This window comes from Miniopterus natalensis, chromosome 17, assembly GCF_054644295.1.
Source record: "Miniopterus natalensis isolate mMinNat1 chromosome 17, mMinNat1.hap1, whole genome shotgun sequence".
NCBI lineage: Eukaryota > Metazoa > Chordata > Mammalia > Chiroptera > Miniopteridae > Miniopterus > Miniopterus natalensis.
The window spans coordinates 14,544,836-14,561,195 of NC_142097.1; the positions used below are offsets into that span (position 1 = coordinate 14,544,836).

At 44.5% G+C, this 16,360-nt stretch overlaps 1 protein-coding gene across 1 annotated transcript in view; it reads left to right on the plus strand.

Moving 5' to 3' along the window:
* Positions 1–16,360, plus strand: part of PITPNA (phosphatidylinositol transfer protein alpha) — a 39,338-nt gene that overhangs the window by 12,900 nt on the left and 10,078 nt on the right. Inside the window, exons 4-10 of the mRNA XM_016211121.2 lie at positions 1,020–1,111; positions 5,934–5,941; positions 6,961–7,035; positions 8,211–8,294; positions 10,189–10,266; positions 10,447–10,557; positions 11,615–11,737. Of these exons, the coding sequence (XP_016066607.2) occupies positions 1,020–1,111; positions 5,934–5,941; positions 6,961–7,035; positions 8,211–8,294; positions 10,189–10,266; positions 10,447–10,557; positions 11,615–11,737 (571 nt within the window). The remainder of the gene's footprint in view (positions 1–1,019; positions 1,112–5,933; positions 5,942–6,960; positions 7,036–8,210; positions 8,295–10,188; positions 10,267–10,446; positions 10,558–11,614; positions 11,738–16,360) is intronic.

Consider the following 16,360-nt stretch of genomic DNA (forward strand, 5'->3'; position numbering starts at 1 on the left):
TCCTATCCTTGTGCCTCGTTCAGTCCTGCTCACTCTCTACTCTCTGTGTTCGTTTAGTCCCTATTCTCCCGAGGAGCCTCCCCACGCACCATGCTGCCTGCACCATGTCCTCCCAGTGCCCCGTCCCCCAGAGCCCCTTATGGCACACGGTGTTGTCTTCTGCCTGGTTATACTCCCCACTGGAATATCAGCTCCTTGAGGGCAGGAGCCAAGTCTGTGTGATTTCCATATGTATCCTGGTGCCTGGCACATGGAAATACTTACCTGAATGAGCATGACAGTGAGTGGGTGAGTCTCAGAGGGTTGCTTTGAGTACCCTGAGTTAGCTCTCTATTGGGGTTAGCTCTTTTTTCTTAGGCCTTGGGCACTAAAGCTGATGAGATTGTTAGATGGAGCCTGTCAAAGACTGCTTAGAATACCAGTGAAAAATTAAGTAAGAGAAATGTATGTACCTTTGAGGGGAGGGGGGAGCTCTTATTGAACATGCTGTTCTGTAACCTGAGATAAGAACAATTAAATAGAGGAAAATATTTTGTCCTGAGAGGCAGATGGCCCCGAGGGCCTCCTGGCATCCCAGAACTGACAATAGAAGGTCAGATCATCTCGAATCCCATACTTGAAGTTAGTCTCTCTGGTCCGTACCTGGACTGGTATACTCTTGGAGGTATCCCATTCATGCAGTGTGGAATACTGGGCCCAGTGAGCTCTGGAAAAAAGCATAATGATAACATAATGGCTGATAAGCCGTGGCAGGTAGCCCAGGGTCTCACCTCCTGTCCTGTTCCTGGTGAGTGATAGGGCAAGATGTGGGTGGATGTTAGTAGCCAACTGAGCTAGGGGTTCAGGCTCTGACAAGTGGCTTCTCACACACAAGAATAACCTACTTATCTCATGGAAATTTACTTGTTAGTTCTCCATTGAAGAGGCTGGAGCTGTGGCCTGAAGAGTGTGATGTGAAAGCCTATTGTCTTCTCATTCTCTCCTCCATTTCTCTTCATAACCCCTTTTTCTCACTATAGCAAAGTGCCCGGGTTTGTTCGAATGCTGGCCCCAGAGGGAGCCCTGAATATACATGAAAAAGCATGGAATGCCTACCCTTATTGCAGAACTGGTGAGTGAAGACTGGCTACAAGCTGGAGTTTGGGCCCCAAGATGGACAGAGAATGTGATCAAGTAGACCCAGCGGTGGGGGTAAATTGGGGTTTTGTGTCCCACGTTCATTTTCCAGTTTAATTCAGTGGAAGGATGAGTTTAGGGATTTCCTTTAGACCTGAGGCTGGTGGTATCAGTGTTGTCTAGTATAATTTGGCAGCCAGCTGGGTGAAAACCACCAAATAGTTATGGCCTGAGATAGCACAGAATCAGCTCTCTTATTTGGGAATGGTATGATAATTTTGATTGTTTTTACTGATTATAAAAGTAATGTTCTCTATTTAAATTTTAGAAAGTACATAGAAACAGAAGAAATTAACCACCCATAATTCTCTCTCTTTTTTTAAAAATTGATTTGAGAGAAAGAGGAACAAACATCGATTTGTTGTTCCACTTATTTATGCATCATTGATTGATGCTTGTATGTTTCCTGACTGGGGATTGAACTCGAACCTTGGCATATCAGGACAACGCTCTAACCAACTGAGCTACCCAGCCAGGGCCTGCCCATGATTCTCTTCTTCCTAGGTAGTCACTGTTAACATTTTAATGTCTTTTTTTCTGGCCTTTTAAAAAATCCTACATGTATACACATATATAAAATGTCCAGACATATTTCCTAGACAAGTTTTGGATCATATCATATTAACTGTTACATTGCTCATTTTACTCAGTAAGTGGAGAATCTTTTCCTTGTCACTACATAGTCTCCTTTTTTTTTTTTTAGTTTTTGTTTTGTGTGTTTTTTTAATCCTCACCAGAGGATATTTTTTCCATTGTTTTTCAGAGACAGTAGAAGGGAGGGAGAGAGGGAGAGAGAGAAACATTGATGTAAGAGAGACACATCGATTGGCTGCCTCCCACACATTCCAACCAGGGCCAGGAATGGAGCCTGCATCCAAGATATGTGCCCTTGGCTGGAATTCAACCTGGGACCCTTCAGTCCGAGGGCTGATATTCTAACCACTGAGCAAAACCAGCTAGGGCCATAGTCTCCTATTTTTAAAAATTTGTAATGGCTGCATAGTATTCTATTGTATGAATGTACTATGATCTTTTTAAACCACTCCCTTATTGTTAGCTACTGACATTTCCAGTTTTAATGCGATATATTTGTGTGTGGCTTGAAAAACAGCATTGAGGCAGGGACTCTTGAGAGAGACAGCAGTCATAGAAAAGAGCCTATAGGGTGACCTTCCTGCCCCGGGGAAGGGCCAGGCCTAGACACCAAGAAAGCATAGCAAAGGAAACATTGGTGTTGTTGGGGGAAAGTGGAAATAAGCCCAATTTTTGATGATAAAGGATTTAGAATCAGCTATACCTCAAGCATATAACACATGGAATGTGTGCGCCAGATTTGGGCGGGAGGGTGAGGGGCAAGGAGATGGAAAGTCACTGTGAAGAGCCCTGACTTAGACTAAACCAGCATGTTCTGTAGTTAAAGGTGGGAGTGGGGTCATTTTTTTAACCTTGGCTAGTCTCCTATCTGGAGTTTCTGGAAAGGAGAGATTTGAACCTCCACAGAGAACTTTCTAGTCTAGACTTTCTGGGATTCCCTTTGAGTAGTTCAGACTCCTAACTTTCCAAGATTCCAAAGTAGATCTCTTGGAGGGCCCAACCTGGTACTGATCCATATCCTAGTGTGGTTCCTAGAGGTCCCCTAGAACTTGTCTGTGAGGTGTGTGGCCTTTCCCCCAGCCAAGCTACATTTGTTTTCACAGATAGTCTGGCTACAGGGTCCTCTTGCCAGCCTCTGATTATGTGTACTGCTTCACTTGCCTTATTTGTTGGGACCTGGCACTCCCTAGATTGTATCTGATGAGGATGTTCCACCCATGCGGTCCTTTTTTTTTTTTTTTTTAAATATATCTTTATTGATTTCAGAGAGAGGAAAGGAGAGGGAGAGGGAGAGATTGAAACATCAATGATGAGGGAGCCATTGATTGGCTGCCTCCTGCACGCCCCCGACTGGGGATGTGCCCTGGCCGGGAATCGAACCCCGATCTCCTGGATCCTAGGTCGATACTCAATTGCTGAGCCACGCCCAGCCAGGCCACCCATATGGTCCTTATCCAGTGAACTTGGGAATGATTAAAGTCTAGAGCACAGGGTCATTGCTCTTTCTAATCCTCAAGAACCTTGTATCAGGAGATTAAGCATCTTTGATATGACTTGGGGTGTGTGACACTTAGAGTTTTATTGCTGCAGTTGAAAATGTAAATATCACTACTCCTGGAGCACTGGGCAGGAAGCTCTTAAATTCTTGGAAAAGAGGCATGCACACACTTTCTTGAAAGACCATGTGCACTGTGGCTGCATAAGTCTGGTCTAGGGCCAAAGGTGAATTTTCTTGATGTCTGAGAGAGTTGCATTGAGCATGCATCATAAGAACCTTTGCCAACTTGGCATAAAGGAGGCAAACGGATAGCATGAACTCCTCCACGCCTGGGGCAGGGTTCTGGGTACACAACTTGTGCCAACTGAGAGATGCCACTGTCCTCTGTGTAATTCTGGGGAGTGTGCTGCAGCTGACATGGGCGTTTTTCTAGCCACCAAATGTTCCTTCACATATTGTCCTGATCTTTGGCCAAAAGAAAAAAAAGATTAAAGTAATTTCTAAATACTCCACGAAGAGGAGGCAGGGGTTAGGGTGAAGGTTGGTTTCTTCAGTGAGTGCTGACCTCATGCTCACAGTCACCATGATACGAAATGAGTATGTTGAACCTTAGATCTGTTTAGTTAGACGCTTCTTTTTTAAAATAAACAAGAAAGGCTAATTTCCAGTTTCCTCTGGGGGTTGATGGGAGAAAGATGATTAGTTCAAACATCTAAATTTGGTCCAAGTAGATTAAAGTTTGAGGTGAGATAGATAAAGAAGCATGGAATAAATTTCTCATGCCTTTTGGAAGGCTCTAGCCTTATTCTGAGTGGAATAAAAATGGAGTTGGAATACTCTGCTCATTCATTATCGGCTTTTTCTGTCCTCTTATTTCTCTGTCTCTTTCCCCTGTTGCTGGTGAGTTGGAATGTGAGGAGGGAGTAAGATAGGGTTTGGTCTGTGAATGGAAGTAGGAAGAGGAAAAGAAATGTTTCTCTTTCTCCCTCTCCCTCTAGCCTTAACCCTCAGTTGAATAGTCTCTCTAAGCCGTGGTTTTAAAGTACCTTATTAGTCTTATTTGGAGAGCCTGAATTTCTGACTACTAAGGGTTTCCTGGGACTTTTCCAGTGTCCCCAGTATTGCAATATGAAGAAAATGGAATGCTGAGATTGCAGAGGTGTTTGGAGGAGCAGGGAGGGCTAGAGAAGACTTGGGAAGATTGTTTGGTCACCCCAGTTGTCATTAAAGGCCACTGAGGGTTGTCATTCTCATAGATCAGAAACCTAATTTGTCAAACTGAGTGGATCTATTTCTCAGGGTCTCAAACAGACTAAGGTATAAAAACCTCATATGCCAATATATTAAGTTGTATCGAAATCCAAAATCAACAACTAGATCTTCCTGTTTGCTGATTAGGGTATTCTTTCCTGGTGGGCTCTTCTACATGAAAAACCAAAGTATGTGTAATCAGAATGCCAGAATGTAGTGAAAATGTTCACTTGCTTAAGTGATCTGACTCTTGTGTCTGTTGATTAGCACGTTCCGTCCTTACAGAGGCCAAATTAGGAGAAAGTTGCTTGGAAAACATGGAGTCAGAATTGGGTGGCGAGTTGGAGAACCTTTGTGGCTGGTGTCATCAAGCCAGGCCAGCCGAAAACTGCTGTTGCCACTCTTGGGATGGGGCTGCTAGATGTGCCACATTCACAGCCCAGGGTTCCTGCTCTTAGGACAGCCCTGGAAAGTTTTTGCCCAATTGGCCTTTTTGGACTTCCCGTGATGGATATTATACTCACCGTGGCCTTTTTGTTAGCACAATTTTCTCCAGGCTGATAACAGAGCGGTTATTTCAGTAGGCCTTTTAGTTATAATCTTAATCTGCTGCTTTCTTCCACGTTTCTTTCATCGGATTCTGGGAAATTACTTACAGTCTCTTGGGTTTTTTCTATACAAGGTAGATCTTATCCCTTATATTTCAACTTTTCCTCATCTCAGTCTCACAGGTAACCTTAGTTGCAGTTTTGGAGTTCTGGGTTTGACTGTTAGTCCTGTAAATGTCCATACATAGCAGTGTAGAGAAATTGAGATAACTCTAAATTCAGAGGGTACATAATGATCCGGGCTGTTGTCAGAAGGAGAGCTAGTTCGTTCCCCAGTGACATTAGAGCTGTAGTCATTTTCTCTGATAAATAATTGAACTGTGCTTTCCGAGGGGGTCTTGTTACAATGAGCAGGAGTATGGAGGGTGAGAGGTTTGGTTACAGTGAGAGGAGGGATGCAGAATGCAGATAGACAGTGCCTGGCCTAAAGTGCCCTGCTCTGTGCCCCTGAAGTAGGGGGCGCACCAGGTGATGCTCTGAGACAGAGTGGTGGGCCTTCGTGCTTCAGCTAATCAGAGCCAGTCCCCTCTCCTTGCCAGCTGGAAAGAATCACAAGGAGCTGATAGTGACATTCCTTTAATTAAATTACAGATTTGGTCTTTTGGGACTTCTGTATGATTGAAACTTGAGGGTTGATGCATTTAAGGTACCAAATGCCCTCACTGGGACTTGGAGGGTGACCGTAGAATACGCCCTAGGGAGTGGAGAACTCTTTGTTATCGTGATCTCTGGGGTCAAGGGGTAGATATTTATTCATCCTCATTAATCTTTTTCTCTCTTCTTTCCATGTCCTTGCCTTGGAGCAGTTATTACAGTAAGTATTTTCCACGGGGTGAAGGGTGGTGGAATTGTAGATGATTTATAAGAAAATAAGAAATAAAAATGTAACCACACTGGAGGTTATTGGTGACTTTCTCTTGGGTGACTTTTGGAGTTGTTGAGGCTTAATCCTTTCTGTTAACTGGCAAAGTAGCCTCTTTTTTTAAGCTTTGGCATGTGGCATTGTAAGGTGCAGTAGTCAGGACCATGGCAGCCTAGCTCTGGGTCTCACTGACATGTACAGAATGACCCGAGGCTCTCCCCTCTTCCCGCCAGGTTTTGCCTTTTCAGGGTTGTGCAGAACTTCAGGGTAGCTGACCCCAGTGAGCACTGACCCTTGGCAAAATTATGAAATCAGCAAGGATTCTCTTCCATGACCATCCCGTGTCAATGCCCCTTCTCCCTGCCTTTTAGCATTCTCACCCAGTGCCTTGTCCCTGTTGGTGAACTTAGGCAGCTACTGGGAACCCAGTCCCTGCTGAGGAGTTAATGGACTAACGTGTTCTTCCTTTGCTTAGTTCCAATTTTGAGAAACCACTAAGGGAAGAGATAGTAATTAGCATGAAGAGTTAATTTGCTGAGAAGAGAACTTTGGGCCTCAGCAAAAGGTTGGCTGGGGGGGGGGGCAGTGATGAACAATTTGGGTGGGTTAGGAGCTCCTCCTGTGCTCTTCCCACACTATTTCAGAGAGGTTAAATCCATGGATTTTGACGTCAGACAAACCTGATTTTGAGGCCCAGCTCTATCATTATCTCTGTGGCCTCAGACAAGTCACCTCTCACTCCTTTGAACTTCACTTTCTTCATCTATAGAATGAGGGTGATATTACTACAGACCTTGTAGGCTGGGGTGAGGATTAAGTGAGATAATATATGCCTAGCATATTATGGGCTCCCAGTAAAGTTAGCTGTTAGAAAGCAGAGGTTGGAATCTCTCCACCGCCCATGATCCAGTAATCTTTACTCTCCAACTTTGAGCCCGATGACCATAAGGTATTTTTTCCCCCCCTTCCAGAATGAGTACATGAAAGAAGACTTTCTGATTAAAATTGAAACCTGGCACAAACCAGACCTTGGCACTCAGGAGAATGTAAGTAGCACTTCCCAAGAGCTCCAAGGGCTTCCAGGCCTCAGGGCAGGGTATTGAGGCTTTGCCCTGTAGCTTCTCCATCCTGCCGTGGGGTTCTCTCTGTGCTTTCCTTGTCCTAGCCAGGAAGGTAACAGCCTCTGCCTAGACCTGTCCTACTGGCTTTGTCTCTAATTTGCAAAATATGATCCATAAGACTACTTATAGGGCCTTTTCGTAGTACTGGGATTCAATTTCCGATACAGAGGAGCTATATTTTTAAAACATCGGGATTACAGCCGTGGTAGAGCACAATTTGTCAATAACTCCTAAAATTTAAAATACACCTGTCCTTTACCCCAGCATTTCCACACTTAGGATTCTACCATAGGGTTACGTTTACACATGTGTGAAATAGCTTATATACAAGAAGATTCATTGTAGCATTCTTTGTGTAGCCAAAGATATAAACAATACAAGAGCATACCAGTAGGACACTTAAATAAATTCTGGTGCAGCCATATAAGTGGTATATTTTGCAGCCATTAAAAAGAACCAATAGGAAAAAAATAAAAGAACCAACAGGAATAAATCTTCAGGATATATTGTTCAGTGTTTAAAAAAGCAAGAGGCAAAACAGTGTGTATATATGTGCTACCATTTGTGTTAAAAGAAAATCTTTACACATGGATGTTTGTAAGTACATAGAACCTGCTAGCAGTGGTGTTAACTTGGGAGGGAAAACAGAGACAAGCAAGACAAAGGGTTACTGTTTATCATATCCTTTTGTACATTTTGAATTTGTATCATAATTTCATATCATGTATATGTATAACCTGTTGGAATTAATTTCTTAAAAGCACCCAAATAAACAGTATATGGCTAAGCTGGCAATATCTCCACAAGTGTTTATAGTCTTTACAAAGGGGAATGTGTGGAAATAGCGTAGGTACTATAGGTAGCCCTGAGAGAATTTTGGCCTGCTAAAGTGATCCTTAGGCTAAAAAATCAGAGCATTAGTTCTCAAATATGTGTCCACTTAAAAGTCATCCTCCCATTCCTTTGAATAATTTTGTATGTAATTCTTTACCAATCAAAATCTCCCATCTATGGGAATAGCTCTTTTTAGGTGTCCATTCTGGGTAAAGGGTGCCTTGTAGCTGACAAAAACTACACAGTGGTGCTCCTTGTTCCTGCAGGTACATAAACTGGAGCCTGAGGCATGGAAACATGTGGAAACCGTACATATAGACATTGCAGATCGAAGCCAAGTACTTAGCAAGGTAGGAACTGTTTAGAGATGTGGGTGGCCTTTGAGATGCAGAAATGTCTTCTAAGTCATTCAGAGAAACCAGGGAACCAGACCCAACTTGGCTGAACAGGAATTCTCTCTTGGGTATTACCTGTTTTATTTTTTAAATTAGTATTAAGAATTCCCTTGCCTTAACCTGGGAATACCACCGGGGAAATAGTGGCCCAGATGTTTGTGTCCTGTTTGGCCTCTGGAAATTATCACTGGACAGGGTAAGTGCTATTGGTAGTCCTGCGGGTGATTTGCCCTGCTGAAATGAAACTTAGCCTGAAACTTATTTATTTTTCCAACCCAGTAATTAAGAAACATTTGTTGCCTGCCTATTGTGTTTGGAGTATTCTGTTCTGTGTGTTCCACACGAAGGGTGATCCAGATATTTGAAAAGACAAGTCCCCTGCCCTCAGCAAATTAGTAGGTACTTCTCAGAGTAACAAACATGGCAGCAGGTGCCTAGCTAAGGACGTTCCACTGCTTGACCATATAGCTGGAGAACACAGGGACCCAATCTGCCCTGCTCACTGCTGTGCTCCCAGGAAGTATTTGTTTAGGAAAGGAAAGGGTAGTTCTCTGTCATTCAGTACTTTTCCTGTCTGACAGGCCTGTTGGAATCAGGGCACAGGAATTTGAAATAGTGTTTGCTCTCTGTATCCCAGGGGTATGATACCTCTTTCCTAGACTCACTCTGCGTGCTTCAGATATTTCAATTGGTACATTTCCAAAAAGATATGAAAACCATCTTGTGCTTCTTTACCTGATATTCCCATTTTCACCTTCAAAGGTTAGTGGATTTTTTAAAAAACTTTTAAATTGAAGTATAACATATATAGCAAAGTGAATATATCATAAGTGTACAGCTTGATGGATTTTCTCAAACTGAACATACACACCCAAATATTTCTCAAACAGAAATACTAGCAAAGAGTATGACTCTGAGTATTTTGTCAACTCTACTTGTTCTGTGTGAATGGGAAGAAGCAGAGATAGGGAAGGTTTATTTTTTTTAAGCACACATACATAATCCCTTTAGCTTTGGGAAATACTTTATGACTGTGTGTATGTGTGTGATTTGTAACCTTCATTATTCTTGTTAAGTAGTTGCTATGAGTTTGCTTTTCCTGAGACCACAGTCAGTGCAGAGGAACAGCCAAAGATGAAGCTTTTGTTGTGGTTAATGAACGCACAGCATTGGCTGCATTATAAATCAGTGAAGTGAGACTGACAGTAATACACAAGAGAATACTATAATTGAACATTCTATGTCCTACGCATTGAACATTTCTAAAATGATTTTATTTCAATAGCCAGTTTAAAAAAAGAGAGAGAGAAACAAGCCAGAGAGATCAGGTTGGATTTCTGGAATGACAGCCAGTATTCTCAGCTCTGGCTGTGTGTTTTAGAATCACCTCCAGAGGTTAAAAAAACCACCATGGGCTGTCCATACCTGCAAATATTCTTATACATTGGATTTTAGGTAAAGTCGCCCAGAAATCTGTATTTTGAAAAGCTGTCCCGGTAATTTGGATGCTCACCCCAGGTAGAAAATCCCTGTTTTAGACAGTAAAGTACATGCCTGCCAGACAGTCTGGTGACACTTTCATATGGTAAAATTGAAAACAAACCCTGGCAGAAAAAAACACACAGAATTCTCCTCTGGGGAGACTGTAAACAGTTCTATATCTTATGATATTTTCCATATTTTCTATGAACCAGCAGCATTAAGACTGGCAGGAAGTGTATTTTAATAGAAAATTTGATTCCTCTCTCCCCCTCTGTCTTCCTCTCTCTCTCTTTCTCCCTTTCTCCTTCCTCCCTTCTTCTCTCCCTCCCTCCCTCCCTCCCCAAACTCCAATTCTACCACTTCTCAGGATTACAAGGCAGAGGAAGACCCAGCAAAATTTAAATCTATCAAAACAGGCCGAGGACCTTTGGGTCCCAATTGGAAGGTGCAGTTCACATCCTCACCACCAGGGGGCTGGGCACAGTGTGTGTTGTTGGGGGGCAGAGGGAAGAGGGGGGGCTCTCCCTATGGATGGAGGAAGGGAGTGTTTGGGGCTGTGCTAAGGGAGAGCCAAAGTTCTGCCCTGTCAGTTACCTGCCTGTCTGTGGGTGTGTTTCTAATACAGCAAGAACTTGCAAATCAGAAAGACTGCCCATACATGTGTGCATACAAACTGGTTACTGTCAAGTTCAAGTGGTGGGGCCTGCAGAACAAAGTGGAAAACTTTATACATAAGGTAAGTGACCAGAGTGAGGCCTTTTCAGTGTTTATGGGTTGGTGGGGGGTGTTCAACCCATGTGACTTATATCCTAGGGTGGATGACATTCAAATATTTCAGTTTGATTTCCCAGACCCTACTCATCTTTGTACTTAACTGTCTTACAGTTTAATGCCCTTCCATACAAAGGCACCACATGTGACAGGGAAGGAAACTGAGGCAAAAAAAAGGAAACAGGAAGAGGCTTGCTATGATTGAAATACAAATAAAACTGTCTTTCATTTTTCTTCCCTTTTTTTGGGTTAATCCTCACCTGAGGATATTTTTCCTATTGAACTTTTAGAGAGAGTGGAAGGGAGGGGGAGAGACAGAGAGAGAAACATATCCATGTGAGAGAGACACATCAATTGGTTGTCTCCCACATGTGCCCTGATTGGGCCGGGGGTCAAGCCTGCAATTGAAGTGCATGCCCTTGACCTGAATCAAATCCGCAACCCTTCAGTACAAGGACTGACGCTCTAACCACTGAGATAAACTGGCTAGGGCTCTTTCTCTTTTCTTGAAGCCAAAAGGCAAGAGGCACTGTGAGCCAAATTCTCCAGTGCCCTTAATTACTGAACTAGGCAAATGTAAGGAGTTTTTATAGCCTTTTTTCTGATGTGTTAGAGCCTCACTCTTAGGCTATATTTTATAGCTGCCGGCCAGTTTTAACCTGGCTTTAGACTCCAGAGACAAGGAGAAAAATTGGCACAGTTATTCTGGGGCCTTGGTTTAGCTTTGAGCTCATGAGTTGCGTGTCTTGGTAGCATTTGGGGTACAGGGCCTAGCCGTGAGGCAGATACCCACATTCTCCAGGGGGGGCCCCCTCCTACTTAAAGCCATACCTATTAGGCATGTGAAGGCAAAAGTCATTGACCTATGGGACTGGAGGGCTGATCCAGACAAGGCAGCCAGGCATCACTCCTCCCCCACCTCCTCATCAAAGTGTGGGTATTTGCTTGGAGATCATGGGGAGGGTAGTTACAACAGTGGCCTTCACCCTCTGGGTTCTAACTGGGTTCCCTCCTTTTTATAGCAAGAGAAGCGTCTGTTTACAAACTTCCACAGGCAGCTGTTCTGTTGGCTTGATAAGTGGGTTGACCTGACCATGGACGACATTCGAAGGATGGAAGAAGAGACGAAGAGACAGCTGGATGAGGTAAGTAGATGCCCAGAGGATACTCTGGGGCTCTCAACTAGATAAACATGTGAAGGGGACTGTCTTGCCAGGACAGTTCACTGAGGGCACTGTTCTGTGGTTCTAGGAATGTGTCAGTGTCTGCTGTGGGTAAGGTCTAATGCCAGGCAATCTGGGAACTGTAAGGAAGAAAACAGCCTGTGCCCTTGAATTTGCAATCTAGTTGAGGTCTTGGCATATCCAGAGAAACAAATATGGCAGTATGTGCTGAATGCCAAGTGAGTAATACAGTTGCTGTAGTGGTTCTTCAGAGCTGGGTGGGGGAATCGTGCTGGGCTACAGAGACGGAGGTGACCTTGGGAGGAGGCGGGTTGGGCTGATTGTGAATACCACACACACGGCCCACGGAGGACACAACAGCACGCACAGAATTAATTATTCTGTAAGGTGGTTTTGAGCTATTTTTGGAGTTTGGAGACTGCTTTGGGCAGGTGGGGTTGACATTACTCCCAGAAGAAGGGCTCTCTGCCCCATGGAAGCCCGAAGACCTAATGTTTGGAGATGCTCCCTGTTACGCTCACTCGGAGGAGATCATCATAAATAACATTCACATACTCGCTGTGTGTAAGACACTGTTCTGAGGGCTTTTATGTACACCATCTCCTGTGAGCCTCACAACACCCATGGGGGGGCACCACTGTGATCCCCACCCTCAGATAAGGATGTGGAGACTGAGAGTTCAACATGTGCCCAGGGTCATACAACCTGCTGGTAATAAGGTCAGGGTAAGAGCTATAGCTCTTACTCACTCAGCTTCTTCTCCTCCCTCCAAATACCATTTGGGGCCCTCCTTCTCTCTTGGGGTGGAGAATAAAGGAGGAAGCTCTGTTTCATAAGATCTACCATCCATTTCTCTCTTCTTGCCTTGGATGGGTTGGCACGGTGCACGGGTGTCTGGCAGACATTGCTTTGTGTAGCCTTGCCTGGCTCTCCAGCAGTGCCTCAGGTGAGACCCAGGCCTGGGTGCTGTGGCACCCCATGCTCTAGGAGCCCTTTCTTCCTCTGGAGCACCCAGGGGAGTTGTCTTTAACCCACAATGACACTTCCTGGGCTGACTCACTGGGTAAATGGTATGCTGAGCTAGTTGCTGTTGAAGGCAGATGTTCCGGGTATTCATTCAGCTGCATTTGGCAGGAAGTGGCAGGATTTTGGACACAATTTCTGATCCTTCTGCTAAGGATCTTCAGGAAGTGGTAGAATTTAACATCCAGGGCTCTGGCCATTCTGACTGTATAAGAAAGGCTTGAGTCTTTTGGTCACCCTAGTCCTGACAAAAAGAAAAGAAAAAACTTACTAAAGGTAGGATCACAGAGCCTTCAGGGGTTTAGTCTGGAGCTTCAGCCACCCACTGTACACATGCCAGCCTAAAGTACACAATGGAAGTGTTTGCAGACAGCCTTTTGCTGTGGGTAGAATTTGCATTCTTGGACCTGAGAGAACCGGATCTGCCTCCGTCAGATTTGAATTTTGAGAGCCCTCATCTTTTTTTTTTTAATTTATCTTTATTGTTGAAAGTATTACAGTGTCCCATTTTCCCCCCCATTGACCCCCTCCACCTCGCTTCCACCCCCTCCCCAGGCCTTTACCCCATTATTGTCTGTGTCCATGGGTTATGCATATATGCATTTAATTTCTTTGGTTAATCTCTTCCCACCCTCCACCCCCCTTCCCTCTTTTCTCTGAAATATGATTGTCTGTTACAAGCGTCAGTGTCTCTGGATCTGTTTAGTTCGTCAGATTCTTTTGTTCATTAGCTTCTTAAAGACGACCCTTCAACATTTCCTATAGTGCTGGTCTGGTGGTGATGAACTCCTTTAGCTTTTTCTTATCTGTGAAGCTCTTTATCTGACCTTCAGTTCTAAATGATAGCTTTGCTGGGTAGAGCAGTCTTTGTTGTAATTCCTTGTTTTTCATCACTGTGAATATTTCTTGCCACTCCCTTCTGGCCTGCAAAGTTTCTGTTGAGAAATTAGCTGACAGTCATATGGGTGCTCCCTTTGGATACCTAACTGCTTTTCTCTTGCTGCTTTTCTTTTAAGATTCTTTGTCTTTAACTTTTGGCATTTTAATTTTGATTTGTCTTGGTGTGGGCCTGTTTGGGTTCCTCTTGTTTGGGACTCTCTGTGCTTCCTGGAATTGTAAGTCTGTTTCTTTCTCCAGGTAGGGGAAGTTTTCTGTCATTATTTTTTCAAATAGGTTTTCCCTTTTTTGCTCTTTCTTCTCCTCCTGGTATCCCCATAATGTGAATGTTGGGCCACTTGAAGTTGTCCCAGAGGCTCCTTATACTATCTTCATATTTCTGGATTCTTTTTTCTTTTTGCCCTTCTGATTGGGTGTTTTTTGTTTCCTCATATTCTGAATTGCTGATTTGATTCTCAGTGTCCTCTACTCTACTGTTGATTCACTATAAATTCTTCATTTCAATTAGTGTAGCCTTCACTTTTGCCTGGTTCTTTATTATGGCATTGATGACCTCACTAGTTTCCTTAAAAGTCTTACTAAGATCCTTGAGCATCCTTATAACGATTGTTTTTGTTTTGTTTTGTTTTAAATTTAAAATTTTTATTTTTGTTTAAAATATTATAGATGTCCCTTTTTCTCCCCAATGACCCATTCCACCCCCTCCCACCCCCCTCCCCAGTCCCTCTCCCCACCATTGTCCATGTCCTTGGGTTGTGCATATATGCATATAAATTCTTTGCTTATAACCATTGTTTTGAACTCTGTATTTAGTAACTTCCTTGGCTCCATTTCATTTAGTTCTTTTTCTGGAGATTTCTTATGTTCTTTACTTTGTGACATGTTTTTTTGCCTCTGCATTTTGGCTGCTTCCAGGTGTTTGTTTCTATGTACTAGGTAGAGCTGCTTTGTCTCCTGGAATTGGTAGAGTGGCTTTGTGTAGTAGGTGTCCTGTAGTGCCCAGTGGAATTGGTAGAGTGGCTTTGTGTAGTAGGTGTCTTATAGTCCCATAGGCCCACCTGAGCTGGGCCTTCCAGGTGCTTCCCTGTGTGTGCTGTGTGTACTGTCCTGTTGTAGTTGAGTCTTGGTTGCTATTGGAATCACAGGGAGGAATTGACCCCCAGGCCAATCGGCTGTGAGGACCAGCTGCAACTACAGCCAAAGAGCTGCTGTGCTGGAGACACCACTGTGGAGCAGGATTTACTTCAGTGGGTCTTCGGTGTTCATCAAATCCGCCCCTTGAGTGTGTCACTTATGGATGTGGTAGGGTTGTAATTTAGTGTGGTCTAAGCTGACTACTAGGTGCACTCTCTCTGGGGCCTCCCAGGAGGTGCAAATTCAGCCTCTGCCTGTGCCCTGCCCAGGGCCAGCCAGCATGAGCTACACAGCAATCTGTAGATGGCTGCTACTTGTACTGGGCTTGGAGGTGTCCAGGAGAGGCCAAGCTATGAACCAAGGCAGGCTGCTGCTAGTGCCAGGCCTGGGGCTGCTTATCGAGAGGTATGTTGCACACTGAGGCCAGCTGCTGTTTGTCTGAGAGATTTTAGGGAAGTCCTAAGCATGAGGCTAGAGGGGCCACTTGCATAGAAAAGCCACTGGAAATGGCTTGGACGAGCTTGCAAGTAAGGAGGGGCGGGGTCTCCGGCAATCACCAGGGCAGGGCAAAAGGTGTGAGTCAGGTTGATGGAAATTCAGAAAAGGCTCCTGCTTGCCGGTTCTGTGCTGGGAGGACTCATCAAAGGAGCAATGGCCTCTGCCAGCTTTTCTATTTGAGAGAAAGCTGCCCTCCGAGCTCTCGTCCTGATTCCAAGCAAGTTAGTTCCTCCCCGAATGTACCAGGTTTTTTTCAAGCTGCTGCCCAGCATTGGAGCTCAGAGGGAGTGCATCTGAGTAAGTCCGTGCCCGGGCCTTTTAAGAGGAACACCTGGGACTCCCCCAGCCTTCATGTCACTCAGCCACAATCCCCGCTGGTTTTTACAGCCCAAAGTTGTGGCGACTTCTCTTCCTGGCACTGGAACCCTGGGTTGGGGGGCCCGATGTGGGGCTGGGACCCCTTGCTCCTCCGGGAAACCTCCAAGAAATCCCTCCCGGTTTTAAACTGCTGCACCTGGATGTGGGACCACAGCTGCATCTCTGTGATTCTGCCCAGATTTCGCCCTGCGTCTCCACCCCTCCTTCTGGTGTTGATGTGCTGCTTCAATTCCCTAGTTGAAGGACTTCTGTTCAGCTAGATTTCAGGAGGTTCTGAATGATGGTTGTTCTGTATTTTAGTTGTAATTTTGATGTGGTTGTGGGAGGTAGCAGGTACCACTGTTAGCTACACCACCATCTTGTTGTCTCCTCCCTATTTTTTTACATTTTTGTTTTGTTTTGTTGTTGTTAATCTGCACCTGAGGATATTTTTTTCCATTGTTTTTTAGAGAGAGTGGAAGGGAGGGAGAGAAACATTGATGTGAGAGAGACACATTGATCGATCACCTCCCACACACACCCTGACCAGGGCCAGGGATCAAATCTGCAACACAGGTAGAGCCCTTGACTGGGAATTGAACCCAAGATGCCACCGTGCACAGGCTGATGCTCCAACCACTGAGCCACACAGGCCAAGGCTTTCCCTACTTACTA